Source organism: Pogoniulus pusillus, chromosome 27 (assembly GCF_015220805.1).
Source record: "Pogoniulus pusillus isolate bPogPus1 chromosome 27, bPogPus1.pri, whole genome shotgun sequence".
Classification (NCBI taxonomy): Eukaryota; Metazoa; Chordata; class Aves; order Piciformes; family Lybiidae; genus Pogoniulus; species Pogoniulus pusillus.
The window spans coordinates 17025584-17053562 of NC_087290.1; the positions used below are offsets into that span (position 1 = coordinate 17025584).

Here is a 27979-nt window from a genome sequence, read left to right on the forward strand (position 1 = left end):
GATTGGATGTTAGGAACAGGTTCTGCACTATGAGGGTGAGTGGAACATTGCAACAGGTTGCCCAGGGAAGTGGTTGGGGCCCCATTCCTGGAGGTATTCAAGGTGAGACTGGACAGGGCTTTGGGCAACCTGATCTACTTGAGGATGTCCCTGCTGAGTGCAGAGGGGTTTGGACTGGATGGCCTTTGAAGGTCCCTTCCTGCCCCAGACCATTCTATGATCCTATTGTTCTATGATGTTATGATCCTATGGTTCTATGATTCTATAGTTCCATTATTCTATGATCCTATGATTCTATGGCTCCATGATTCTATGATTCTGTGGTTCTATGATCGTATGTTTCTATGTTTCTATGACTCTATGGTTCTATGGTTCTGTTGTTCTATGATTCTATGGTTCCATGATTCTGTGGTTCTATTATTCTATGATTTTATGATTCTGTGGTTCTATGATTCTATAGCTGTATGTTTCTATGGTTCTGTTCTTTTATGATTCTATGGTTCTATGATTCTGTGATCACTCACAAGTACAATACACTTCCTTAGTGGGTTGCTGGTATGCAACACACTAAGGTCAACTTCTGGCTGCTGTGCATGTCACATATCTCTATATAAATGCTGTCATTCTGAGATGCAGTTATTTTTCATGGATATTAATAGCTGATAAAAATCAAGTTTCAGAGCTTAAACTATCTACCTAACCAGCTGACTAGTGATACTGATCCTTTCCCTGGTTATCTTAGGCTGATAAAATACAGTATTCAGCTTCTATTTCTTGACTGATCCAGCATGGAAAACCTGACTGAGTCAAGATTCACTTTATCAGCTAAGTGATCAGATAGCAAATTGAGCCAGCAGCTTGATCAGTCATTCTGCAACCTGAGAGAGATTTCATCTGAGAATAGGCTTTGTGTATTGCATCTGTAAGTAAAATACATAAAGTAAGACCCTGGGGGAAAAGTGTACTTCAAAACCTCCAGCAGAGCTACTTTTAGAAATAAACACATTCAGATACCAACCAACCAAGAGGAACAGAGGGTTAAAAAAACAAAGGCATAAAATCTGTTGAAAGAGAAACAAAATATAGCATGCCCATAATAACCTTTTTGCCACAAAAGGTGACAGGATCACTTTTTTGTTTCTCTAGGATTATAATCTCACAGGCACAACAAAGAAAAGGACTCCTGAAAACATTTTATTACAGAAAAAAAAGATCACATCATTGCCAGGAGCTAAGGAGTTGATTTTCCTGTGCCTTTGTGTTCATACAAAAAATGGACAGTCCAGAGCAGAGGCAGTGGTATATGGAGTTCTCTGTTTCAATGCCAGCCACAGTGGCCAAGGACAGATAGTCCCTAATGGCCACATGGAGACACAGGATTGTCAAGGCTGGAAGGGTCCTCAAGGATCATCCAGCACCAAACTCCTGCCACAGGCAGGGACACTTCACACTAGAGTAGGTTGCTTAGAGCCACATCCAACCTGGCCTTAAAAATATCCAGGGATGAGGCTTCCACCATCTCCCTGGGCAACCTGTGCCAGTCTCACCACCCTCATAGTGAAGAACTTCTCCCTAAAGTCTGATCTAAATTTCTCTTCCTCTAGCACCATAATCTGTGCAGGGGATGAGCTTGGGTGTTCTCAGCCCACACCTGTGCAAAAAACCCACCAGTACCATGTGTTTGACGCTAGTCACAACCCCCAGAAGCATTTTTTTTGCTCTCTAAAGACATGAATTTACCATGGTACAACAAAGTATTTTCTTCCACTGGCAGATTAGTTTTGAGACAAGGCAGCATATGGAAGCTTCCTTGTTTGCAGCAGCCTCTGCCTGCTCTGAGAGTCCCTGCCAACTGACTGCGATTGCCTGTCTGTCACGCTCTGAAATTCACAGAACACCAAGTGTATGTTGTGTGTTTTGCCTACTTCAGAGCCTCTAGCTTTCAGAAGAACAAATACCAGATTCTTCTTCCAAGCAGAGTAAACAACCTTTTTTTTTCTGACATAGCCTTCAAGTGCCATGACTCTACCTCACTGTTGCATTTCATTAAGACACTACTGACACACCAATTCAATGCAATATTAAGATGAAATGGTCTTCTGTTGGCTAGTAGAAGGCAGGCACAGCACAGAAGAAGGATGAGCTCAGATTATCTGCAGTGGCTCCTTTTAGAGATGTGAGACACTAGTTACATCCCCAAATAAAAGACTTATCCTCAGTTATCATGGTACAGAATCAGAGAATTGTCAAGGTTGGAAGGGACCTCAAGGATCAGCCAGTTCCATTCTGCCTGCCATGGGCAGGGACACCTCACACTAGATCAGAGCTCAGAGCCACATCCAGCCTGGCCTTAGCTCCAGGGATGAAGCTTCCACCACCTCCTTAGGCAACTTGTTCAAGTCTCTCACCACCCTCATGCTGAAGAATTTCTTCCCAACATTCAATCTGAATCTCCACTCCTCTAGCTTGGATCCATTCCCCTCCAGATCCATCACTCCCTGGCACCTTAGGAGTCCCTCCCCAGCTGTCTTGTAGCCCCCTTCAGATACTGGAAGGCCACAATAAAGTCTCCTTGAAGCCTTCTCCTCTCCAGACTGAACAACCCCAGCTCTCTCAGCCTGTCCTCATAGCAGAACAGCTTCAGTCCTCTGATCATCCTTGTTGCCCTTCTCTGGACACCTTCCAGCACATCCAGATCTTTCTTGTTCCAGAACAGCCACTAAAGATACTGTTTAAAGCCAGGGCAAATATCAAAGTGACAAAATGAGCATCTCTGAAAATAAAATATGTGGTTTCAGTCTTCTGTAGTGTCCTAAATAAAATAATTGCAGCTCTCTATCCTGCATGTCTTTTTGTAATGAATTCATGTGGTTGGTCTGAATCCCACCTCACTGCTTTTCAGAAGTACCTTTAATGATGAGCAACAGGAATCCTCCGTACTTGTTACCTGTTCCTATTGCCTGTCCTTCAGGAATGCCTTGAGATCCTGCATCAGACCAAGAAGCAGTGTGCCAGAAAGTGCTGTGTACAACAACAGCATATCTGCAACCAAGTATCTACCAATATCTGCAATCAAAGTGTCTGCAATCTGCCAGAGGTGGCACAAAAGGAATCATCTCACTGGATCCATTCCCAGAATCACAGAATGTCAGGGGCTGGAAGGGATCTCCAAAGCCCATCCAGTCCAACTCCCTTGCCAGAGCAGGAGCACCTAGAACAGATCACACAGGAACACATCCAGGCAGCTCTTGAAGATCTCCAGAGAGGAGGACTCCACAACCTCCCTGGGCAGAGTTCTGTCACCCTCACAGGGAAAACATTTTCCTCATGTTTCCATGGAACTTCCTATGCCTCAACTCCCACTCATTGCCCCTTGTCCAGTCATTGGGCATCAACTGTACTACTATTTCCAACTGAAACACACTTTTCCCTTTTTCTGTATTAATTTCTGTGCAATAACAAGAAAAACTGTAAGATTTAATTCTTTCACTGTTCCCTCTGCATTCTCTTTTCACTCCAGGAGTCCACTTAGAATCACAGAATCACAGAATCAACTTATCTCTGGCTCAGGAAGACACACTGCTTCAGGCCAGTTTAGTGATAATGATTCCATGGCAAATGCAATCATCACAAAAAGAGATATGTCATTATGTGCATAAAGGTCCTCTTGAACTGGAACCTCATGAGTTAATTCTCTGACTGCCAGGAGCGATGAATACAGAAATAGTGCTTAAGGTCTGTTGTGTAAGGGAAAGATTTATAGGGAGCAGGAACTTGCCAGACACTGTGATTCCTGATAGCACACTGCAGAGGGATGAGTGTCCTTGTACATAAAGACTTGTGACAGTGTGGACATTTCCCTGGCTTTGGAGAGAGGAAAGGCCATGTAATTAACAGAGGAAAATACAGCAGTGCCTAATCAGCCAGCACCACCGCAGCGCTTCAGATCTGCAGGCTGACGCTGCAAGTTCCCTCCCCTGCATCCTCAGGCCTGAGTGCCCTCTGGTAGCTCATTGACCTGGCAGGAGCTGCTGTTCAGATGTGTTGCTAAACTACCACTATCCTCATTTCCTACAGAAAAGGAAGAAAAATAGGAAATAAACCCACTGTATAATGTAGAATCATAGAATCAACTGCACTGGGTTGGAAGGGACCTCTAGAGGTCACCTACTCCAATCCCTCTTGCAGTAAGCATAGAATCATAGAATCAGTCAAGGTTGGAAGGGACCACAAAGATCATCCAGTTCCAACTCCCCTGCCATGGCCAGGGACACCCCTCCCTAGATCAAGCTGGCCACAGCCTCATCCAGCCTGGCCTTAAACACCTCCAGGGATGGGGCCCCAACCACCTCCCTGTGCAACCCATTCCAGGCTCTCACCACTCTAATGCTCAACAACTTCCTCCTCACATCCAGGCTGCATCTCCCCACCTCCAGCTTTGCTGCATTCCCCCCAGTCCTGTCACTCCCTGAGAGCCTAAAAAGTCCCTCCCCAGCTTTTTTGTAGGCTCCATTCAGACACTGGAAGGCCACAAGAAGGTCACCTGGGAGCCTCCTCTTCTCCAGCCTGCACAGCCCCAACTCTTTCAGTCTGTCCTCATAGGAGAGCTGCTGTAGCCCTCTGAGCATCCTCATTGCCCTTCTTTGGACACGCTCCACCATCTCCACATGCCTCTTGCAATAGGGGCTCCAGAAGTGGATGCAGTGTGCCAGGACATTGCCAAGTAGATCAGGACATCTCCAACTAGATCAGAATATAATATGCACAGGATAAAACAAAAAAAGTCAAAGGAATGGAGAGGAGGCAGGGCTGCAGCATTTGGCAGATGCCTCCCAGTGCCCTACTGCTCTTCTCATCCTGCCCATCTGCAGCAGGCACTGCCACAATCCCAGTTTGAGAGGATAAGTAAGCACAGGTCTCTGGCTACTCTGAATATGACAGCTAAAACTCTGTGTGTTTCAGGAAGATACTTAGTGTGAGGTCTGAGCTTTAATGCAGTTGGAAAAATCTATGTTAAATCTCAGCACAGGATTTTCTCCCTTTTTGGCCTGCAGGCATTTCTAATAGTAGAACATCACTTTCCTGCCAAGACAAATTCTACCTCTTGCTTTTATTTTCCCATGCTGCTTCCTCTGCCAATCAGCCTCTCAGTTCCCCTGCAAATCCTTCTAGAAATGCATTTCCTCAGCTTCTCTTCTCATCACTGATTTCTACTCTAGCATCACATCCTGCCCTACTTAGATTATAAGCTTCAATGTTAAACTTGAGTCTGCTATTAACAAAGAGGGTACACACTGCTAACTACTGGGTGCTGCTAAACAATGACAAACAGTACACCAAAGTATTTTTGCTTCTGTGCATCGACTTGGGGGGAATTTGGATGTGCTGGAAGGTAGGGAGACATTTCAGAGTCCTGAACAGGCTGGGTTGATGGATGAGGCCAACTGCCCAGGGAGGTGGTGGAGTTGGTGCCCTGGAGGTGTTTAAGGCAAGCTTGGCTGTGGCACTTAGTGCCATGGGGTCTGGCCGATGTGGTGGTGTTGGGTCCTAGGCTGGCCTGGATGATCTCAGAGGTCTGTTCCAGCCTCAATAACTGTGATTCTGTGTGGGTCACCACATGCAAGATCTCACAGCTTACATCTTTGCACACTATACTTTATTATATGGTTACTTTACTTTTTCTCCTTATTTTACAAGGACACAGAGGTTCAACTGCACGTTTGAACAGGACAGCTCACAAAAGGAGAGAGGCAACTCTATCCATAAAGGATCTGGTTGTGGCTCCTTTAATTCTGTGACCATAGACCCATCTTGCAATCAGCTCAGAGGCTTCAGTGAAGAGCAGCTCAGAGATATTTTTCCACCAGGACTGAGCACACCACCAGCATCATGTTTCAATAGAACAGCTGGTGCTTAAAAGGCTGGTAATTACAATTTTATTCAAAAAATCAGAACTGGTGGAGCTAAGAAGATGATTGATTCAGATGGATGACCTTGAAAGGCAGACTGCAATGAACTTGCTGAACTTTTGAAACAGTGGGAAAAAAAAAAACAATCCCCAAACCTGAATGAAAATAAATCTCTCTGCAACAGTTCTGGTACTTTCTGGTAACAAGCTAGAATCTTTAATTTGCCCCCCAAATACTGTCATTATCCAAATTGAATGAAAAAAAAATAATCTGAAAGGCCTCATTATTTTACTATTCCTTCCAAGAGTAGGGATGATGTTCTAAAAACTGCACTTCCCCATAATTAAAAGCTCTGCAAAATTTTAGGTTTGAAACAGCAGCTCATGCTGATGGAGTATTATAGAGAAAGAAGAACAGAAAAAGAGCTGTAATGATCTGGGAGATGGGCAGCCAGGACATCTGCCTCAGAAACACACTTCTGACAGTGGCCACAGGCTGATGACCAAAGGATATAGGATATTGTAGCCAAACTAGAGTCATATTTCCTCTTAACATTTCCCAGCCTCCAAGTGTTTGGAGGTCAGACACAAGGGCCCAAAGAGTGGTGGTGAATGGTGCCACATCCAGTTGGCAGCTGGCACTAGTGGTGTTCCCCAGGGGTCAGTGCTGCACCCAGTCCTTTCAATGCCTTTACTGATGATCTGGATGAGGGGATTGAGTCCTGCATCAGTAAGTTTGCAGATGACACCAAACTAGGAGCAGGTGTTGATCTGTTGGAAGGTAGGAGAGCCCTGCAGTGGGACCTGGCCAGGCTGGATGGGTGGGCAGAGGCCAATGGGATGAGATTTAACAAGGCTGAGTGCAGGGTTCTGCACTTTGGCCACAACAGCCTCAAGCAGCACTACAGGCTGGGGACAGAGTGGCTGAGAGCAGCCAGGAAGAAAGGGACCTGGAGGTCCCTTTGTGAGAGACACTCCACTCCCTTCATCATCTTTGTGGCCTCATCTTTAAACACTAACTCAGGCATCTTTGCTGATTTTCAGGGAGATGCAACTCTGCAATTTTTGCAGCTGACAGTATTGCTCTAAATGATCTGCTAAGGAAAAGTCTATTTGTGGTGCCAAGGCATTTCAGTTTCGGCCTCTGTTGTGCATGCATGAAAGGGCTGTAGCACCTCTCCTATGAGGACACACTGAAAGAGTTGGGGCTGTGCAGGCTGGAGAAGAGGAGGCTCCCAGGTGACCTTCTTGTGGCCTTCCAGTGTCTGAAGGGGGCCTACAAAAAAGCTGGGGAGGGACTTTTTAGGCTCTCAGGGAGTGACAGGACTGGGGGGAATGGAGCAAAGCTGGAGGTGGGGAGAGTCAGAGTGGACGTGAGGAAGAAGTTCTTCATCATGAGAGTGGTGAGAGGCTGGAATGGGTTGCACAGGGCGGTGGTTAAGGCCCCATCCTTGGAGGTGTTTAAGGCCAGGCTGGATGATGCTCTGGCCAGCCTGATCTAGGGCAGGGGGGTTGGAACTAGATGTTCTTTGTGGTCCCTTCCAACTCTGACTGATTCTGTGATGCTATGATTCTATGCAGATACTGCTACATGGGCCTTCAGACACTGAGTTCTCTGCAGTGTTCCTGCTGCACGCCATCTCCAGATGTCCCACCTCCAGCAACGCCCAGTGGCTTGGCTAGCAGCATGCAATGATGCTCTGCAAGAGTGATTACTGAGCTCTGCTGCCGTCCTACCTCCTGTCCCCTATCTAAATGCACAAGCACGACCCAGGCAAATGGTGGCAAATTGGTGCAATTAGCTGTTCTAGCCGGGAGTGTCAGGGTCTGTTGATAGCTTGAGTTACACCTGTCCAGATTATGTGAATGCAAACACACACACACATATACATGCATGCATTTAACAGGTTGTGTAACTCTTCTGCCAAGCTGTTGGTGCTGGAAGGCTAAATCGTCATTCCATGCCGGTCATCAAGCCACCATACGGTTATCATGCTAATCAAAGCCCGCTTGGAAGTGCTGTTTAGTTTCATTACCATCACAAAGGAGCAGCTAAAGGACATCTAAGGCAGGCTGGGGCGGGGGAGAATGAATGCTCCGAGACCCTGTAATCTATCCGAACAGCTATGTTTATCAGAAAGAAGGAGGGAAGTTGTTTAGCATAAGCTGGTATCAATCACTGAATAGTTTCTGTTCCTTGTTAGGGCATCTCAATGCCTGAATGCTCCCTTTTTATTTTGAGAAGTTTGGAGCCTTTTTTGAGTACACAGATTGAATTCAGGGTTTGCTTTTGAGTTAGGGATCTCCTCCAGTTAGGACCCCTCCATTCAGTAGAGCAGGAGGCAGTGTTACAACATAAATAAGTAAGCCTTTGTGAAGGTGTAAATGTTTCAACCCCATTACTGCATCATTGTCTCTTGTTCTTTTGATCAGCAAACCACACTCCCTTTGAAACAAACTTATCTGAATGGTTTGCTGGATTTATCTGGTTGGACTCGAGGATAGCAAATGAAAAGTGAGTATCGATCGCAGAGGAATTCCATCAAGGGGCTGCAGTTAGCATTACGCAATAGATCGTAGGAGATCGTAGGTGTGGAGGGTACAACCTCTTCCGGAGCTGTACAACTGCTAGTAACAACGAGGTAAGCAAACATCTATAGGACTTTGATGCCACAATTGCAGTCATACAAAAACTTTCCCAGGTTCCTTGCTTTTGCCTTGGAAGCTCATTATGGAGCCCCAGTTGTGGATATCCATGATAGACACTGGAGGATGCTTTTCATTACACTTCAAGTGTAAAGCAAACAAGAGTTTCCTGATATGTCACTTAGATGGGAAAAGAACTTACACATGCAAATAAACCTAAGCCACACCACAGCCCTTGCTGGCCTACTGATTTTGCTTGAAATGCTCCTATTATTTTTGGAACACAGGAACTATATTCCTGCAGACAGATAATTAAAGGATTCTACTCAAAGGAGTAGAGACAGCAAGCACAGGAAAACTCCACAGACCTGGAACCAGGCTGGTTCTGTCACTAGAAATATAATTTATGCTAACTCATGACACTTGGGTTATTTTCTGGCAAGGTAGAGGCAGCTTTTGGACAGGGCCAAGAGAGTGGTGGTGAATGGTGCCACATCCAGTTGGCAGCTAGCACTAGTGGTGTGCCCAAAGGATCAGTGCTGGGCCCAACACTGTTCAATATCTTCATTGATGGATGTGGGGATTGAGTCTACCATCAGTGTTTGCAGATGACACCAAGCTAGGAGCAGGTGTGGATATGCTGGAAGGTAGGAGAGCCCTGCAGAGGGACCTGGCCAGGCTGGATGGGTGGGCAGAGGCCAATGGGATGAGATTTAACAAGGCTGAGTGCAGGGTTCTACATTATGGCCACAACAGCCTCAAGCAGTACTACAGGCTGGGGACAGAGTGACTGAGAGCAGCCAGGAAGGGACCTGGGGGTGCTGGCAGATAGTAGCTGAAGATGAGCCAGCAGTGTGCCCAGGTGGCCAAGAGAGCCAATGGCATCCTGGCCTGGCTCAGGAACAGTGTGGCCAGCAGGACAAGGGAGGTTATTCTTCCCCTGTACTCGGCACTGCTCAGGCCACACCTTGAGTGCTGTGTCCAGCTCTGGGCCCCTCAATTCAAGAGAGATGTTGAGGGGCTGGAACACGTCCAGAGAAGGGCAACGAAGTTAGTAAGAGGCCCAGAGCACAGCCCTGTGAGGAGAGGCTGAGGGAGCTGGGGGTGTGCAGCCTGCAGAAGAAGAGGCTCAGGGCAGAGCTCATTGCTGTCTGCAACTACCTGAAGGGAGGCTGTAGCCAGGTGGGGTTGGGCTCTTCTGCCAGGCAACCAGCAACAGAACAAGGGGACAGACACAGTTTCCAGTTGTGCCAGGGGAGGTCTAGGCTGGATGTTAGGAGGAAGTTGTTGGCAGAGAGAGTGATTGGCATTGGAATGGGCTGCCCAGGGAGGTGGTGGAGTCACCTGCCCTGGAGGTGTTCAAAAAAAGCCTGGCTGGGGCACTTAGTGCCATGGTCTGGTTGATTGGACGGGGCCAGGTGCTAGGTTAGATTGAATGATCTTGGAGGTCTCTTCCAACCTGGTTGATTCTATGATTCTAGGAAAATGCAATGATGAACAATGAAATTTGGGCTTGATTTTAGGAAACACCTGATACAAAGCATGCCATCTAGGTAGCAGTCTACACTAGATGTATGACTTTTTGTTTAACACAAAGACAAGCTGGAGAAACAGAGACTACCTCAGCATCACTGACGTGAAGTTTGATTTGGTGCAGTTTTACATCAGTTTATAGGATGCCATCACTCTCACAACTGAGTACAATGGGCAGGAAACAAGTTACCATCACTTTTTGTCATCTCTGAATGGTAAACAGTTCAAATTATAAATTCTTTGCCACTAAATTGTCTGCTGCTAATTGCTCTTTTGCGTGTAACTATCAGTGTGGATTTAATAAGTATGGAAATTCTCTTACATGCCAAAAAGGAAGAATAAAATGAGAAAAAAGCAGACTTAAAGAATGTCTGGCAGACAAACTCTTTAATTAACCCTGGAACACCATATTGGCTGATGTTTGCCTTAGTAAGTATCTCTGGCTGAGGGATGGGTTTTTCACAGACTTACAGAGTTATTGAGGCTGGAATAGAGTTCTGAGACCATCAGGTCCAGCCTAGGGCCCAACACCACCACACTGGCCAGACCCCATGGCACTAAGTGCCACAGCCAAGCTTGCCTGAAACACCTCCAGGGCACCAACTCTACCACCTCCCTGGGCAGTCCATTCCAGTCTCTAATTCCCCTTTCCATCAGGAAGGGCATCCTAACATCCAACCTAACCCTCCCCTGGCACAGCTTCAGGCCATGCCCTCTCGTCCTGGCACAAGTTGCCTGGCAGCAGAGCCTGAACCCCACCTGACTATGCCTTCCCTTCAGGTAGCTGTAGAGTGTGTTAAGGTCCCTCCTGAGTCTCCTCTGCTCCAGGCTAACCCAGCCCAGCTCCCTCAGCCTCTCCTCAGCAGCCTTCCCCTCCAGTCCCTTCCCCACTGTCGTTGCTCTCCTCTGCCCCCGCTCCAGCCCCTCGATATGTCTCTTGCAGTGAGTGCCCAGAGCTGCACACAGTGCTGGAGGTGAGGCCTCCCCAGTGCCAGTGCAGGGCAGAATGACCTCCCTGGTGCTGCTGGCCACACTGCTGCTGATACAGGCCAAGATGCCCTTGGCCTTCTGTGCCAGCTGGGCACACTGCTGGCTCACGCCCAGCTGGTTGTCACCCAGCACTGCCAGGTGCAGCTCTGCCTGGCTGCTCTTCCACCCCCAGGTCTGTAGAGCTGCATGGGGTTATTGTGGCCAAAGCACAGGACCCTGCCCTTGGCCTTGTTTTATACCACTTCAAGCAATATGAGTAATACATTTGCTTCTACAGCTAGAAAGGTTTTGGCCTTTGCCTTCAGGCTATGAGTTTGAAAAGAACATTGATAGATGTGAGAACAAGCCTGAACATGTCAAGGGAAACATAGTGCATCTTAAGAGTAGTAACTTCTCATAAAGCACCAGTTCAGATGAGAGGTAGCTGAAACCTAGGAGAGATTTGGAACTGTCACTAGGCTGTTATGGGCAGCTGTAGCATTCATTTCCCTTACATCATCTGTCTTTTAAACAACCACATGGAGATAGAGATGAAGAAAGTGAGTTAACCTCTCAAGGATTTTCCTCTTGTTTCTGATTAGGAAAAAAGGTCAAGATGGACAAATAACTTTATTGACACTTTCTGGCTAATGTCAAACGGCAACAGAAGCTGAAACATCCTTGAAATCTCCCACCTGTGGTCAGAGTCATTAGATAATATTGCTCAGAATATAATCATATTCAGGGCTCTGGGCAATCTGATCTGCTTACTGCAGAGGGGTTGGATTAGATGACCTTCAAAGGTCTCTTCTAACCTAGACCATTATGAAATAGTAAAGCTGTACACACATAGCAAGGGTCCCAAATCTAGATCTTGTGCAGTTAACAGCGAAACTACTGTTTGCCACTGTGAGAGAAAAATCCCAGTTCATGTATTCCCCTAAGATATATATATAGATAGATATAAAAGAAAAGAAACAAACAAAAATGTGGAAGAAAGATTTTGTATTTTCACTACATTCCTCTAAATGAAAAAAAAACCAATCTAGATTTAAGGTTGTTAAGGAGGTTCATGACCTGTTGCTCAAGATTAATTTATTACTGAGAATGAGTAGAATACAAAACTGAAATGTATTTTCTTGAGTGAAAAAAAGATTCCTTGCTTTAATTTCTTTAGTTGCTGTAGATTTTTTTGCTGTCATTTAGTGCTTCTGTGTAGACCTGAAAATGCCTTTCTAATATTCCTGAAGAATTTTGAAACAAAACTAAGTTTGGCTAAGCCTAAGGATGTTAATAAAAGCTGTAGGTAGTGTTACTAGCTTTCTTTTGCTATTTCTGGCCCAATGCCTCAGTAGAAATCTGTTGCCCAAGAGGGAACAACCTACAGAAGGAGTGAGAATTCTGTCTGCTCCAGTGTGTGTTATTTCTTTCTTTCAGGATTAAGAGGCTGAGACATTTTGCATGTTATATAGTACCTGTCTACCAGGAACTCTGAGACCAGTTCACTTACAGCATATGTAGCAACAGAATTCAGCATTCACATATTGTGGATTTGAATTGCTACCCTAGATGCAGAAGAGGCCATGCCCAATGGGGAACACAATGAGCCTTCCAGATCTTCAGACTTGGCTGTATTATTAGTAGCAGAGAGAGACATCACACTTCAGTACCTTTGCCTTTGGCCAAATGAACTCCAACGACATTCTGGTACACTTTATTTATGTTAGCAAGATTGCTTTGACATAGTTCTTTAGGCATAGGTTTGCTTACTACCATTAGAGAGGACAGCCTCAGTTTGGGAGCTGTTGCTGTAACTCATGTATGAAATCAAAGTGAAAATTCCAGACTTCTTCCTTTTTTCCCCTTTGGAGTTCATTATGAATTCCTCTGAACTATCATTACTGAAGCTCTAAAATGAAGATAGTGCCACCAGGATGGATTTGATATTTCTCTTTCCTGAAAGACTTCTGTATTCCATGTGTGCCTGATTTTGTGATAACTCTCTGGAGGGCACAGCTTCAGTGTTCACATTTTGTTTGTTTGTTTTTGTTTGCTTTCAAACTAGAACAGCAAAAGAATAAACCCTGGTTGATTGCATCGCCTTAGTAGCATATTTCTCCAGGACTTCAGCATCAGAGCAAATTAGATCCTTCTGCACTGATGTGATATGTAATTCCTGTATCTTCTCTGTCATCAGCTCCTTGGGTTTGGTTTGAGGGGATAAGAACTAAGCTGAAGCAGATGAGTGAAAGTGGTTTTATTATTGGAATCACAAGATTTTTTATGGGCAAAAACTGCTACAACTGGCACACAATGTGACTCGACCTTATATCTGTCAGTACAGGATGGGGACTGACCTGTTGGAGAGCAATGAAGGGGAAAAAGGCCTGGGGCTCCTAGTGGATGGAAGATTGATCATGAGCCAGCAACGTGCCCTGGTGGCCAAGAAGATCAATGCCATTTTGGGGTGGATTAGAAGGGCTGTGATTAGAAGGTCAAGAGAGGTTCTCCTCCACCTCTACTCCGCCCTGCTGAGCCTGCATCTGGAATATTGTGTCCAGTTCTGGGCCTCTTAGTTCAAGAAGGACCTCAGGGAAATGCTTGAAAGAGATCAGCACAGAGCCACAAAAATGCTGAAGGCAGTGGAACATCTTCCTTAGGAAAGCCTGAGGGAGCTGGGGCTGCGCTGCTTGGAGAGGAGGAGCCTGAGAAGTGACCTCAGGAATGGTTATGAAGATGTACAGGTGAGTGCCAGGAGGCTGGAGCCAGGCTCTGCTGGGTGATGCCCAGTGCCAGGCCAAGGGGCAATGGGTGGAATTTAAGGCATAGGAAGTGCCATGGAAATATGAGGAGGATTTTTTTCAGTGTGAGAGTGACAGAACCCTGGAAGAGTCTGCCCAGGGGGGTTGTGAAGTCTCCCTCTCTGGAGATATTCAAGAGCTGTCTGGACGTGTTCCTGTGTGATCTGCTCTAGGTGCTCCTGCTCTGGCAGGGGGATTGGAGAGGATGAACTTTTGAGGTCCCTTCCAGCCCCTAACGTTCTGTGATTTGGAATCTTAATTCTGTCAGCATCAATTGGCCATGAAACATATCCATTGCTCTGAGCCTTTACTTCCATGTAGCTCTCCTAGCAAAGAGAAGCTATTTCCTTTTTGCAACTCAGTGCACATTGGGTTTATTATTTCCTTTAACTCTTCCCCATGTTTAAATCATGCTTATTAAACAATCTGCCAGCACTTCCTTTCTAACAATACCTTGCTGCACCAGTTGAGCACAGCTAAATTAAAGACTAGATCTACTGCCTGATAATACTCACTGATGGCAACTAATGGAAAAGTAATGACAGCTGAAAAGTAACTGTCTATGAAAATCTGATTTCAGTTGTTGTTCAACTTGTTGCTCTTCAGCAAAAAATTAATATAAACTTCAATGGAATGTTACTCTCACTGCATCCTCCATCACTATATTTTATGTTATAATTGCTATATTTTTCTCCTCCTACTTTAAAAGATGACTCTTTGGAACAAGAAGGGCTGATTGCTCTGTTAAGTTCTTGATATCATTCAGCACTTAGAGTAACACTAATTTATTTTGCACTTCTTTTGCATTCCCTAATCATTAGAAATACCCTGGGAAAAGTTACACCATTTGATGATGCAACCAGAGAATATTTTTTCTGTTGAAGTCTTATTTTGCTCCCATTCCTAGAAGTAGAGACTGATTCTTCAGGCATTTACATTGAGCACAAATTACAATGTTTTTTAAGATGAGAGGTGTGAATTATGGCAAACAGACTTTTAAACCTCTTGCAACAGACTTCCAGGAAAACTGTTGGCAAACAAAACTAACGAGCATGAGACAGACAACAAGCTTGGTGGATTTCAGTTGGAAGTAGCTCTGAATGTATACCAAGAGTCCAAGGTCTAATAATATATAAAAACAATTTATTAGCACCATTTTGAGCCATCACCTGATTCTGTTTACATAGAAATCTTCCTTGTGGTGAAGGGCCCAGCAGTGAACACAGAGCTTGAGGTGAGGGCCCACCAGTGATGAGTACAGGAGTGGAATTACATCCCTGTATTGCTCTTATGCTATACTGTGGACACATCAAAAGGATGCTTGATTTGTGCTTGATGTAAAAATTACTCTAAAAAGAATGGCATTAAAGAGGTGAGGGTGGCAGGGAGTAAAGATGACAATGAATCATAGAATGATAGAATGATAGAATAGTTTAGATTGGAAAGGACCTCAAAGCTCATCCAGTTCCAACTCCCCACCGCAGGCAGGGACACCTCCCACTAGAGCAGATCGCTCAGGGCCTCATCCAACCTGTCCTGGAACACCTCCAGAGAGGGAGCAACCACAACCTCCTGGGCAACCTGTGCCAGTGTCTCACCACCCTCACTGTAAACAACTTCCTAATATCCACTTCCAATCTCTTCTCTGCCAGTTTAAATCCATTCCTCCTCATCCTGTCATTACAAGACCTTGTCAATAGTCCCTTCCCAGTCCTCCTGGAGCCCCCTTCAGATACTGCAAGGCCACTCCAAGGTCTCCTCGAAACCTTCTCCAGGCTGCAGAGCCCCAACTCTCATAGCCTGTCCTCATAGCAGAGCTGCTGCAGCCCTCTGAGCACCTTCATGGCCCTCCTCTGGGCTTGCTGCAACTGTTCCATGTCATTACTGGAACTGGAAGGCCACTCCAAGGTCTTCTCAAAGCCTTCTCAATGAAAGAATAAAGTATTTAAGAGTGAGATTCTATAACTACTAGGGGCACATAAGTGGGTGTTTGGATCAACACAGAAATATCTATGTGACTGAAAATATCACAAACATAATATTGTAAAGAAATCTAGGGGGAAGATCATGCTGCCTATTCTGCTATAAAACTTAAAGCCTCAACATTGCCACTGTTTCCAAAAATTTATGCTATGGTGAAGATACATCATAAAGCTCAAAATGAACAGACAGCATTCCTAATTTGGTAGCCATAGCTGAAGTAAAAAATGTGGGTTGATAACATGTGTGACCCCAAGTAGCAGTTTCTTTTCAACTGACCTAATTTAATCTTTGAGCAGTAGGTGAAAAGTTATCTTGAGGCAGAAGCTGCAAAGACAGCAATTTTACAGGAGCAGTTTTACATGGTGGGAAATGCAGAAATAATTGCAACATGCAGCTCTTTTCCCTTCTGTCTTCCAGCATCAGGTCATGCATGACCCAATCTTGAAATATATATATATATATATTTTTCTATTTCCCAGATTAGAACATGATTCAGCATAATATTTGTTCTTTTAGTCAGTGTTCAGCAATTGATGTGAAAAATGGATTTGCCTAACAGTTATTTCTAATCACTCAAAGGGACACATTTGTTCTGAATTCTCTATCTGGACAGCCAGGTACCTGCCAATAAAAGAGAAGCAAATGGATTTAATGCCACATTCGATCAGTTCCTCTGGTTCTGGAAATGTATTCACCATCTCAAGCTTAACTCAAGTCTGCACATTTGTCAGTTCATGTTTTATCCTGCCTGATGCTGAAAACAGCACTTATGTTGTACACCACTAATTTGTGCTAACACCTTTGATGTACGAGGCACTCATTAGGCAAACTGAAAAAATTACTTCTTTTTTTTCCCCTCATCTTGGAAGCAAATTTAAAATACACACTAAAGAAAGATCTGGTCCTCAGACCTCATACAGCACTACAGATTGTCTTCCTGCTTGATACACCTGCAATACACAGTAACATCCTTCTCCAGTGAAGTATGCAAGCACACCCTGATTGGCTTAGAATTAAGCTTTGAATCAACCAATATGGCTCATACAACTCAACCATGTTTCACAATTCATTGCTGTCCCAGAAGTTTGAAATACCATGGACTAACCTCACAGAATCACTCAGTTTGGAAAAGACCCTCAGGATCATCAAGTCCAACCTAGAACCCTACTCTACAACATTCACCTTAAACCATATCCCCAAGCACCCTATCCAAACGACCCTGAAACACATCATAGAATCATAGAATCAAGCAGCTTGGAAGAGACCTCCAAGATCATCCAGTCCAACCTAGCACCCAGACCTATCCAGTCAACTAGACCATGGCACTAAGTGCCTCGTCCAGTCTTTTCTTGAAGATCTTCAGGGACAGTGACTCCACCACCTCCCTGGGCAGCCCATTCCAATGCCAATCACTCTCTCTGTGAAGAACTTCCTCCTAACATCCAGCCTATACCTACCCCGGCACAACTTGAGACTGTGTCCCCACATCCAGGGTGGGTGACTCCACCAATTCCCTGGGCAGCTCATTCCACTCCCTGACCACTCTCTCCAGTAAAAACTTTTTCCTAATGTCCAAGCTAAACCCCCGACGTCTCAGCTTAAAGTCATTTTCCCTTGTTCTGTCTGCAATTACCTGTAAGAAGAGCCCAGCACCAGCCTTTCCACAAGCTCTTTTCAGGTAGTTGTAGAGAACAATGAGGTCTCCCCTCAGCCTCTTCTTTTTCAAACTAAAACCTCCTCTGACTGCCCTGCAGGTCCTATGCTACTTGATGAGTCACTTCAAGGAAAGGTAATTTTGAGAACTGGCTTCTTGAAACGAAAATTCTTTGCATCACATTGTGTACAAATAATTCTGAACAGAAATAAACTACATCAGTAGGCATTCTTGCCCTTGTAGCAATGTCCTGGTCCTGAATGTTGACCTTGAAGCACGTACAAACTACTCCTCCGAGATGGTATCGCAGCTTCTCAGCTAGATGCCTCAGACTACACACTGCTAAGGGATAATGAAAACTCTTTCAGCTTCAGCTGCTGATGCTGTGTAAGTTTAACATAACACAAACCTCACACTGCTCTTGGCCTTTGCTGCATTTCCATAATGCCCATGTTAACACCACACAGAAAAGCAGAGCAGACGAGATCAGCAAATGGAAGCTGCACAAGCAGAACACCTGAGAGCACTGTGCACATGCAAGGGATAACATCCCCGGCCACGCACAAGGCTGTCAGACTGCAGGAGCTGCTTTTTCGTCTATTTCTCTGCTCCTTGGCAGCACAGGTTTCGAAAGAGACTGAAGGGACACCGTGTCCTGCTCTCACAGCTGTCTGGGCAGCACACTTTGATGATCTCCTGACGGAAGACAGGGCTGCAGAACTGCATCTTCCTCCTGTCCAAACCGACTGCAGCTGCAGACAGTGCCACTATTCACGGCAGGACAAAGTGACTGTAAAATTCCATCAGATCAGCTTTTTCACTCTAAGTATGTGCTAGCATAAAGGATGAAGTTAGGTACAAGAAAACTAAGAAACAAGCTTATTCCTACTGCTAGAGAAAGCACTGCCTCCAGAAATACTGTAGGAACGGACTTTGAGGACAGTCTCACAAATTGTTGAGAGACAATCATCTTTATCTCGCTATATGCAAGCTGACAATTGTCTCCCTGGATCTTACCCTTCCAAATGGCATTGCTTCTACAGTCTATTTGTTCCAGGCTTTCTGAAGCACTGGCTAGTAATGCAAAAATCTTACCCAAACTACCAATTTTAGCCTCTGCAAGATGATAGGGCCACAAGGATGATCAGAGGGCTGGAGCATCTCTCCTTTGAGGAGAGACTGAGGGAGTTGGGGCTGTTCAGTCTGAAGGAGAAGGCTTTGAGGTGACCTTATTGCAGCCTTTCAGTAGCTTAAGAGGGTTACAAGAAAGCTGGGCAGGGACTTTTTAGACTGTCAGGTAGTGACAGGGACTGGGGGGAATGGAACAAAGCTAGAAATGGGTAGATTCAGACTGGATGTTAGGAAGAAATTCTTCAGCATGAGGGTGGTGAGAGCCTGGAATGGGTTGGTCAGGGAGGTGTTTAAGGTCAGGCTGAATGAGACTCTACACAGCCTGATCTAGTGTGAGGTGTCCCTGCCTATGGCAGGAAATGGATGATTCTTATGGTCCCTTCCAACCCTGACTGATTCTATGATAACAGAACCACACATAAATGAATGCAGAGATAAAATTAAGCCCTTAAACCAGCAGTTAAGACAAAACTGGTTTTAAAAACACTTAATTTCAGTTGCCTTGACTGTGACAGGCAAGAGATGTTGTTTCTGCTGTAATTAATAGCACTTAACACGAAAAGCCTAAGGTTTTGGAGAATTGTTTTTTTGTTTTGGCAATTTCCTCTATGTCAGATTGTAGCAGCATGGGTTGACTTCTCTTATGGAAGTCATTAAAAAATGCCAGTTTGCTCAGTGAGAGCTACTGGCATCATTAGCCCCCCCAAGAGATAACGAAGCAACACAAGGCATTTGTTAAGATTGTTTTGAAATTTAAACACATCCTTTTTGATATTTTTTTTTCTTATGAGCATGCAACGACTTAGTATTATAACTGACTGCAGATGTTCTCTTTTAAAGCCTTTTCCCACTCAAAGAAGGCAGATGTGAAATTCCTGGCTGGAATTCTTGCTTCTTTTTGATACGTTGTTTCGTATTTGCTATTCACATATGGATTCACATACAAGCCACCCATACTTGGCATTCCTGCTCAATTCTACACATATTCACTATGAAGAAAAGAGAAATGCTACATGCCCTCAGGGTTTCAAGATTCTAATGGTGGCTCTGACAAGTTCAAACACACTGCTTCATGTATCTCCTAAACTTAAGACTATATTCTGCTGTTATAATACATGGCTACTAATGCTAGAATGCTATGTATAGCCTAAGAATATGTATTTAAACAACTTTTACACTGATGGCTCTCTGCTAACTAATTCTAGCACACAAATATTGAAAGGCACTCAGCCACAAGGTTCAACAGGTTAAGGTTTTAGCTCAAAGCACTGAAAAGATTTTAGCTCAAAGCACTGAAAAGATTTTGAAGGGAGAAGTGGCAGCTCTGCTGGAGCAATCTCACAGCAGTCTTCCAGCCTGTTATCATGCTATGCCCTTACTGTCTTGGCAAAAATAAGTAACAAAAAGAAACCACACAGAAAGGCTTTAATCAGTTCTTGAACTTAGTACTCCTCTGACAAGATTTTGTTGATAATGACTTACTATGTGTTGAAAATACTTCAGTAAAAATATAATCAAAGAACTTTTGAGATGATGAAGTGTGGAGCTTCTCAGTCCCAGAAGAAGTTCTAATAAGAACTAACAAGTTTCTGCTCCTGCTCAGGAGGACCTGGTATTACATCCCACCTAAGAAGTGCAGTCAATTTAGTAAGGGTGCCTGGAAAAGTCTCTCCCAGAAAGTGCATGGAAGTCAGACTATGTTTTTAGATTGTTCTGTGAGAACACAGATGGTAGTGTGTGTTGAACCATTATTATTTCTCAGATGGCAAATTGAAGAGTACACCATATTTTTAAAGCTGTTCAGCATGCAAGTTGGAGACTAATAGAGCCCTTCAGTAAAACAGCCTGAGTGTGAGAAAAAGATCAAAACATGAGTTAGTTTGTGGCAGCCAACAGAGACACAGCCACAGGGAATATATAGGGAAATCTTAGCAGGCAACAAATTTAATTCATCTTTCAAGTGAATAGACTGGCAATGGGCAGCATGTGCAGCAAGAAGAGAGTCACTGAGTCACAGAATTGTCAGTGTTGGAAGAGACCTCAAGGACATCCAGTTCCAACCCTCTGAGATGGGCAGGGATACCTCACACTAGATGAGGTTTCTCAGAGCCACATCCAGCCTGGCCTTCAAAACATCCAGGGATGAGGCTTCCACCACCTTCCTGGGCAACCTGTTCCAGTGTCTCACCACCCTCATGCTGAGGAACTTCTTCGTTACATTTAACCTAAATCTTCCCTCCTCTAGCTTGGGCCCATTCTGCCCAGTCCTATCACTACCCAACAATCTAGAAAGTCAATCCCTAGCTTTCTTGTAGCCCACTTCAGATATTGGAAGGCTCCTTGGAGCCTTCTCTTCTCCAAACTGAACAACCTTAACTCAGTCTGTCCTCACAGGAGAGAGCTCTAACCCTCTGATCACCTTTGTGGCCCTTCTCTGGACCCCTTCCAGCATGTCCATATCTTTCCTGTAATAGGGACTCCAGAACTGAACACAGTACTCCAGGTGGGGTCTCACCAGAGTGCTGTAGTGTGTGAGAATCACCTCTCGCCCTGCTGGCCACACTTCTCTTGATGCAGCCCAAGATACAGTTGGCTTTCTGGGCTGCAAGTGCACACTGGTGCCTCATATTGAGCCTTTCACCTACCAGCAGCCCCAGGTCCTTTTCTTTAGGGCTGCTCTCAAGACAGTCACTGCCCAGCCTATTTGGACAATCCCGCGGGTGAGTTAAGTTTTGCTCCAGGAAACTAGATTCTGCAAAGTTAAATTATGTTCCATAAATTCATTCATTCATTACAGTTTAGTTTAGCCTTCTCTGTTCACCTTGACTCATGCAACAACATACTGTTTTTTTCATCTTTGCTCTTACTGTCTCATAAACAAGGGAGACAGCACATCCTATTGGCTTGAAATGAATTACTCTCAAATGAGAATCAACAAAACAAAAGCAGTGCTTTAAAATGTTATGAAGTTAAACAGATTAGTCCTTACATCTGCTTTGACAAACACTGACTCATATTGTAATTAGCCAATACACTAATGCTGAAATCTCCTAATTATCATCAAGGCTTTCCTCAAATGTGGGATCCAGAACAAACAAAATCCATAGCACAGCTACCTTTGGTTGTGATGAACTTGAAATACTTTGTGTCTTTACAACTTCTGAAAGACAAATAGTATTATTCAAATAGCATTGTCCAGTATCAGAAGTTCCAATTAATCAAGCTCTTTTAAGTTTACTAGGCACAACCTTCTCTAGCATAAGCCATGTTGAGATCATTATCTGAAGCAAGCTGGGTGTGCTGACATAAAAGGAAACATAATTGGCTCTGATGGAACTGCAAACTTAAGAGTTATGATAAAGAATGAAAATGCAAATGGTTAAGCAAGGAGAAAAACAACCTGGACTGATCTTCAGAAGAGGTATTAAGGAAGAAAAAAAAATCCTTTTTTCTGTAAACAGAGTTCATTTGGCATGAAAATAATCTAATGACAAAAACCTTTGAATCTAAATTTCTGGCTCATTTTTCAAGTAAGGTTTCATTTGAAAAACACTTTTTTCTTTCTTTTTTTTTTTTGGTGTTTCCAGTGTGAATGTGAAAAGTTTTGATCACAGGTGCTGCAAAGCTATGCAGTGTTTATCATCTAGAATGGAAATTTCTTCAAGCATTTTTTTTGGTGGTTTTGTCTTGTTTTTTAATTAAGATACTTGTATTATTTTCTCTTAAAGACACCAGTTTCTTGAAACTGTTACTTATGATGAAGAACTATTGGAACTCTGTTCTTTCAGACAGGTAGTTTCGCCCTTTGACAGTTACTTGAGCCCATTTTTAAGCAGATGCAGATATTGTATTCATCAGTTTTCATGATCTTTCTCTCTAAAGCTGATGGAATCAGACACTCCCAACACTTTGTTCTGATTTATGGAAGTGAATTGGCTGGGTTAGGAATGAAAGGCCAGACAGTTCACAGTCATAGATAGCATTTACTCTTCTTAACTCGATGTGCAGATATCTCCCCCTAAATGAGATCAATACTACATTCTATTGTCCAGAAATGAAATAGTCATGAGAATCAGCACTGTAGCACCAGCTGCCTTTAAAAAGATGCTTTGAGATGCTTATTTAAGTTGCATGTGAACAAATTTTCAGCTTTAAGAAAGAAAAACATAACAAAAGCTTTGGTTTCTGAGGCTGAAAGGCAGCTGATGGTTTATTCAGTTCCAAATGTGCTCTCACTTATTATGGAACTTTAAAGATAAGGAAAAGAGAAAATAAGGGGAAAAACACACCTCATTCCAAAAGGAGAGTTGGTATGGTTGAGATTTCAAAGACAAGGTATTAGGTCTACAGTTAACTCATCTTCATCTCTTGGAACATAAGGTTTTATGCACTGCAATACAGTGATAACCTTAATGCCTTGAATCACACATTTCTGCTGTACGCTACACTGCTTTATCAATTTGGCTGCTTTAAGTTAAAAACTGCCACACTACTCCTTCCTGTTTCCTCCCTATTTAGATCACTTCTCTGCCACCATCTGTGGTTAATATAATCAGCCAACAGACCTGTAAAGACTTCTTTCCAAACATCCTTTTAAGAATTCAAAGCTCAGATGTACAAAGCCAATCATATATCTAAATGATAAGTGACGACTGTAAGGTTCTCTGGCTCAAATATCTGCTTGCAGTGGTAAGCAGCTTTAGACTTAGAGCAGCAATTTCCCTTTTATTTCCCCCAAACCAGCTGTAAAAAATGATAACCAGCTTTAAACTTGTCATCCTAAAGGATTCCCTTTGCTGAGTAAAGCTGTGTGGTATACCTCTTTCCATGCTGACAGATGACGATGCAGCACATTCTTGCTGTCCTCTGCTGATCAGTGGGTTCATAACTCCCATGTAAAAAGGCAAACTGGTGAGGGTTCAGATTCTAGTGTTTCAGATGCATCTCTAAACTTAACTTCACTCTCCTCACATCTTCAGCATTTAGGGAATATATTTGCAAGTATAAAGCAAGATAAATCCTTTCAGGCTCCAGCATTTAATTAAGCTTTCAGCTATCTTTGTGAATGAACCAAGAGCATCTAATATGCCTGTCTGCAGGGAACAGATCAGGAGCACCACTCCATCTGTGAAGTTGTTTGCTATCAGCTGGAAAAAAAAAACTCTTCTCAATTAGCCTCTCTCTGTGCCTAACTTCCTCTGAAACGCTGCATGTGCCACAGCTGAATCCCCACTGTAATAAATTGACTTGATAAAAAAAAAAGGGCTTCTACCTCTTTCACGATGGCCTGTGGTCCTGGTAGTAATAACAAATCAGGCTGAAGCAGAGGCACAAGAAGCTCCCTAAAAAGTATAAGAAACAAGCATGAGAAGGACGACATTAAATGACCTTCAAACAATTTAAAGTGTTTAAGGTTGTATAGAAGATCAGAATTGTTCTATAATCATTTCAATATTTTTTTCTCTCATACCCTTTTATTCTAAGTAATTGTATGTGCAGTTCCCAAAGTGGAAAACACCTTAGTTTAGTATCTATTTGGAAATGAGAAGGATTTATCAAGTTAAATCCCATCTTGAGTGGAACTGCTTGCAGGGACCACTCAGAACATTTTAGTTCACAAAAACAAAACACAGAAAGCTCTTATCTACCGCAGAAAAATGTCTATTGCCTGGGTGGTCTAACACATACATCCCCCAGAATCATAGAATGGTGTAGGTTGGAAGGGACCTCTAAGACCATCCAGTTCCAACCCCCTGCCATAAGCAGGGACATCTCCCACTAGAACAAGTTGCTCAAGGCCTCATCCAACCTGGCCTTGAACACCTCCAGAGAGAGTGCAGTCACAACCTCCCTGGGCAACCTTTTTCTGAACATCCAGTTTAAATCTCCCCCCTGCCAGTTTAAACCCATTCCTCCTCATCCTGTCATTACAAGACTTTGTCAGTAGTCCCTCCCCAGCCTTCTTGTAGGCCCTCTTCAGATACTGGAAGGGCACTCCAAGGTCTCCTGGAAGCTTTCTCTTCTCCAGGCTGAAGAGCCTCAGCTCTTGTAGCCTGTCCTCATAGCAGAGCTGCTGCAGCCCTCTCAGCATCTTTGTGTCCCTCCTCTGGGCTTGCTGCAACAGTTCCATGTCCTTCTTGTGCTGGGGACTCCAGAACTGTACACAGTAATCCAGACTGCTTCATGGTAACCATCTGGGTAAACCAGCTTTGGAACACTGGAACTTTGGCACACTTTGAAACACATCTTTCACTACTCCCTAACTAGCCAATCCCCATTTAGCACCAAATGTAAATAAAGACTAGGTTAGAATAACCTTTCCCTGCAGTAAGTGAGAACTGATGACACTAATATCTCAGAAACAAATTGTTGCTAGGAACTGTAAGATGATCAAGAGCCACAGTCACCAAAATGATTTAGAATAGCAACTTCAAGTGGCAAAATATGAATCAATGTGCCAAATGGCAAATATCTGTACTTCAGCTTCTCATAGTTCTGTACTTGAGTAGCTAATGAGTTTTCCTGTGTTTCACAATATGATCACCATTGAGCCATCATAAAACATTTTAAACTATCACAGCCAAGTCAAGGCTGAGTTTATCTTCATCTACATTGTTCAAGCTGCCTTCCATGAATATCCAACATAAGCATTCAAGCAAAATGAAGTTAAAAATTTCCTTTAATAAAGGTGACCTCTAAATTATGTATTCCTAAATTGAAGAAGTGAATCACCTATTTGAAGATCAGTCAGCACTGAACCAGCTCTCTTTGTGTTTCCCCTCACTGCAGGTCCTCCACCCACAAGATCATTCTCCCCGTAACATCCACTCCATTCCTATCCTCCTTATTCCATCCCTACGTCACATTCCACCAGTGTCACTAATCCAACACCACACTGCCCACCTCTATCACTTTGCTTCGCAGTGCTAATCTACCACTGAGATGCTCTTGGGAATGAGATGTGTAAACATTCAGCTTTCCCTCCAACGCAGCTGACATCTAATTAACACCAAAAGTACCTTCCACAACAGCTGCTTGCACACTGTGGGTAGATGACAGGCCAGGACAGTGACACATGATGTCTCCCTACCAAAAGTATATGCTTTCTATCAGCTGCTGTGCAAGGCTACCTGCAAGTTGCCACCTAAACCATACATACTTTAAATACATTTTCTTCTTAATTATTAAAAAAAAACCAACCAAACTTAAAGGGATAAAAATAATTCCTTTAGTTTTGCTACACACAAAATGTAACGAAGGATATTTAATAAACTGTATTTTATTATGAAGTTTAAGGAAGATGCAAGGAAGTATTTTCCCAATTCTACTGCTGCCTATCATCAATCCAGGCAGCAACAGACCATGAGATAGGCCCAGTGAAGTATTAAGATAACAGAGAATCATAGAATCAATCAGGTTAGAGAAGACCTCCAAGCTCATCCACTCCAGCCTATCACCCAGCCCTGGCCAAGCAACTAGACCATGGGACTAAGTGCCCCAGCCAGGATTGGCTTCAACACCTCCAGGCACAGTGACTCCACCACCTCCCTGGGCAGCCCATTCCAATGCCAATCACTCTCTCTGACAACAACTTCCTCCTAACATCCAGCCTAGACCTCCCCTGGCACAACTTGAGACTGTGTCCCCTTGTTCTGTTGTTGGTTGCCTGGGAGAAGAGCCCAACCCCACCTGGCTACAGCCTCCCTGCAGGTAGTTGTAGACAGCAATGAGGTCTGCCCTGAGCCTCCTCTTCTGCAGGCTGCACACCCCCAGCTCCCTCAGCCTCTCCTCACAGGGCTGTGCTCCAGGCCCCTTATCATCTTCATTGCCTTTCTCTGGACACCTTCCATGAACATGAACAGTAATGAGGTACAAATTCTCTGAAAGGTGCCCTTTGTCTTCTGAGGTCATTTTCTACCTGCTGGTGGACACGCCTTTGTATTTACTAAAGCCATACACTTTCACACTATTGTATTCAGCTTTCATGGGACATTTCCCAGAGCACGCTCAGCTCTTACGTGAGCCATCCCACACTTAGGGGAAGGCCTGGAACACCAGCTGCCGCCTGGAGCAGCAGCGTACGTTGTGGGTAAGCAACGGCTGCAGTACAAAACCCAGGCTCTGATGCTCCATGCACATCGCCGACGGGCAGTAAGAGCGAACGCTTACGATAGGGTCGGCCTGCTGGAGAAGTGTATTCAGACAGGCGTTTCAGCTGGCTCCACCTCAGGACGAGCCGCACCCCGCCAGACCCCGGCCTCCGAAACGCCCCAACTCCAACCCGCCCCACAGTGAGGCTAACCGCCCAGCGTGCACCGCGCCGCCGAGGCCCCGCCGCCTCCCCCAGAGCACACGTCCCGACGCGCCGCGCCAGCAGCCGCGGGCGCGCTGTACACTGGGCAGCGTAGTCCCGGGCGCAGTTGCGCAGTCCCCGGGCGCAGCTGCGCGGCCCCCGCCGCCCCCTCCCGCCGGCTCGCAGCTCCTCACCGCCGCCCGAACTTCCCGCGCACGCTCTGCGCCGCGCACGAGCTGCCGTCACGCGGCCGCGCGCGCCTCCCGCCCGCCGGCAGAGCCAATCGGAGGCGCCGGCAGCGCGAGGGCGGCCCCTCGCGACCTCTGACCCGGCGCCGAGCGCGGCCGCCCGCTCGCTCCCGCCCCCGCCGTGCCCGCCGCGTCCGCAGGAGGCGGCGCCGCTCCCGCCCCCCCCCGCGCCCTCGCCTCCGCTGCCGGCCCCGGCCCCGGCTCGCCCCGCCGAGCATCGTTCCCAGCGCCGGGCGAAGTGGAGCCGGCAAGGCCAGGAAGACGCTGCCTCCTCCTGCTCTCCTCTCCCTGCCCGCCCGGCCGGGTCCGCCAACATGGCGAGCGCCTCGTACCACATCTCCAACCTGCTGGAGAAAATGACATCCAGCGACAAGGACTTCAGGTGGGAGCCGCCGCCGCCGCCGCGCCCCCTTCCCCGCACCCTGCTCCGCCCGCCCCGCCCCCGCCTCGCCCCCGCCTCGCCGCTCCCGCCGGACCCGCGCCCGCAGGCCCCGCGCCGCCCTGCCCCCACGGCCGCCTCCGCGCCGGCCCCAGGCCTGGCGCCGCCGCTCTCAGGGCGGCGGCAGGTGCTTGGTGGCGGGGAGGCCTGCAGGGCCCGGTGCCGCCGGCCCGGGCTGTTCCCGTCTCGGTGCCTCTCGTGGTGAGCAGGCACTCATCGTCTCCGGCCGCTTCAGTGGGGCTGGGCACGATCTGCTGCTACCCCGAGCAGAAAGTTGCTGGCGGGCGAGGGCCTCTTCTCGTTACCCGTGAAGGACGGGTACAGCAGATCACGAAAAACTGCGGCCTCCACACGTTGTGGGCAGAGATCCAAAG

General features: G+C 45.4%; 1 protein-coding gene and 1 long non-coding RNA gene across 4 annotated transcripts in view; one reads left to right on the forward strand and one right to left on the reverse strand.

Annotated features, from left to right (window-relative positions):
- The window catches only part of LOC135187324 (uncharacterized), a 39343-nt gene extending 11763 nt beyond the window's left edge, over positions 1-27580 (reverse strand). The window contains exons 1-2 of one of the 3 annotated variants that reach the window (XR_010307307.1): positions 27499-27580; positions 23898-23967 (exon numbers count right to left, since the gene is read on the reverse strand). This is a non-coding gene — a long non-coding RNA (uncharacterized LOC135187324). Of the gene's footprint in view, positions 1-23897; positions 23968-26794; positions 27041-27112; positions 27186-27498 lie in introns of those variants that run through there. The other 2 variants (XR_010307305.1, XR_010307306.1) reach the window with 2 other exon arrangements.
- Positions 27331-27979, forward strand: part of CAND1 (cullin associated and neddylation dissociated 1) — a 30392-nt gene continuing 29743 nt past the window's right edge. Inside the window, exon 1 of the mRNA XM_064165932.1 lies at positions 27331-27548. Within this exon, the coding sequence (XP_064022002.1) occupies positions 27481-27548 (68 nt within the window). The 5' untranslated portion in view covers positions 27331-27480. The remainder of the gene's footprint in view (positions 27549-27979) is intronic.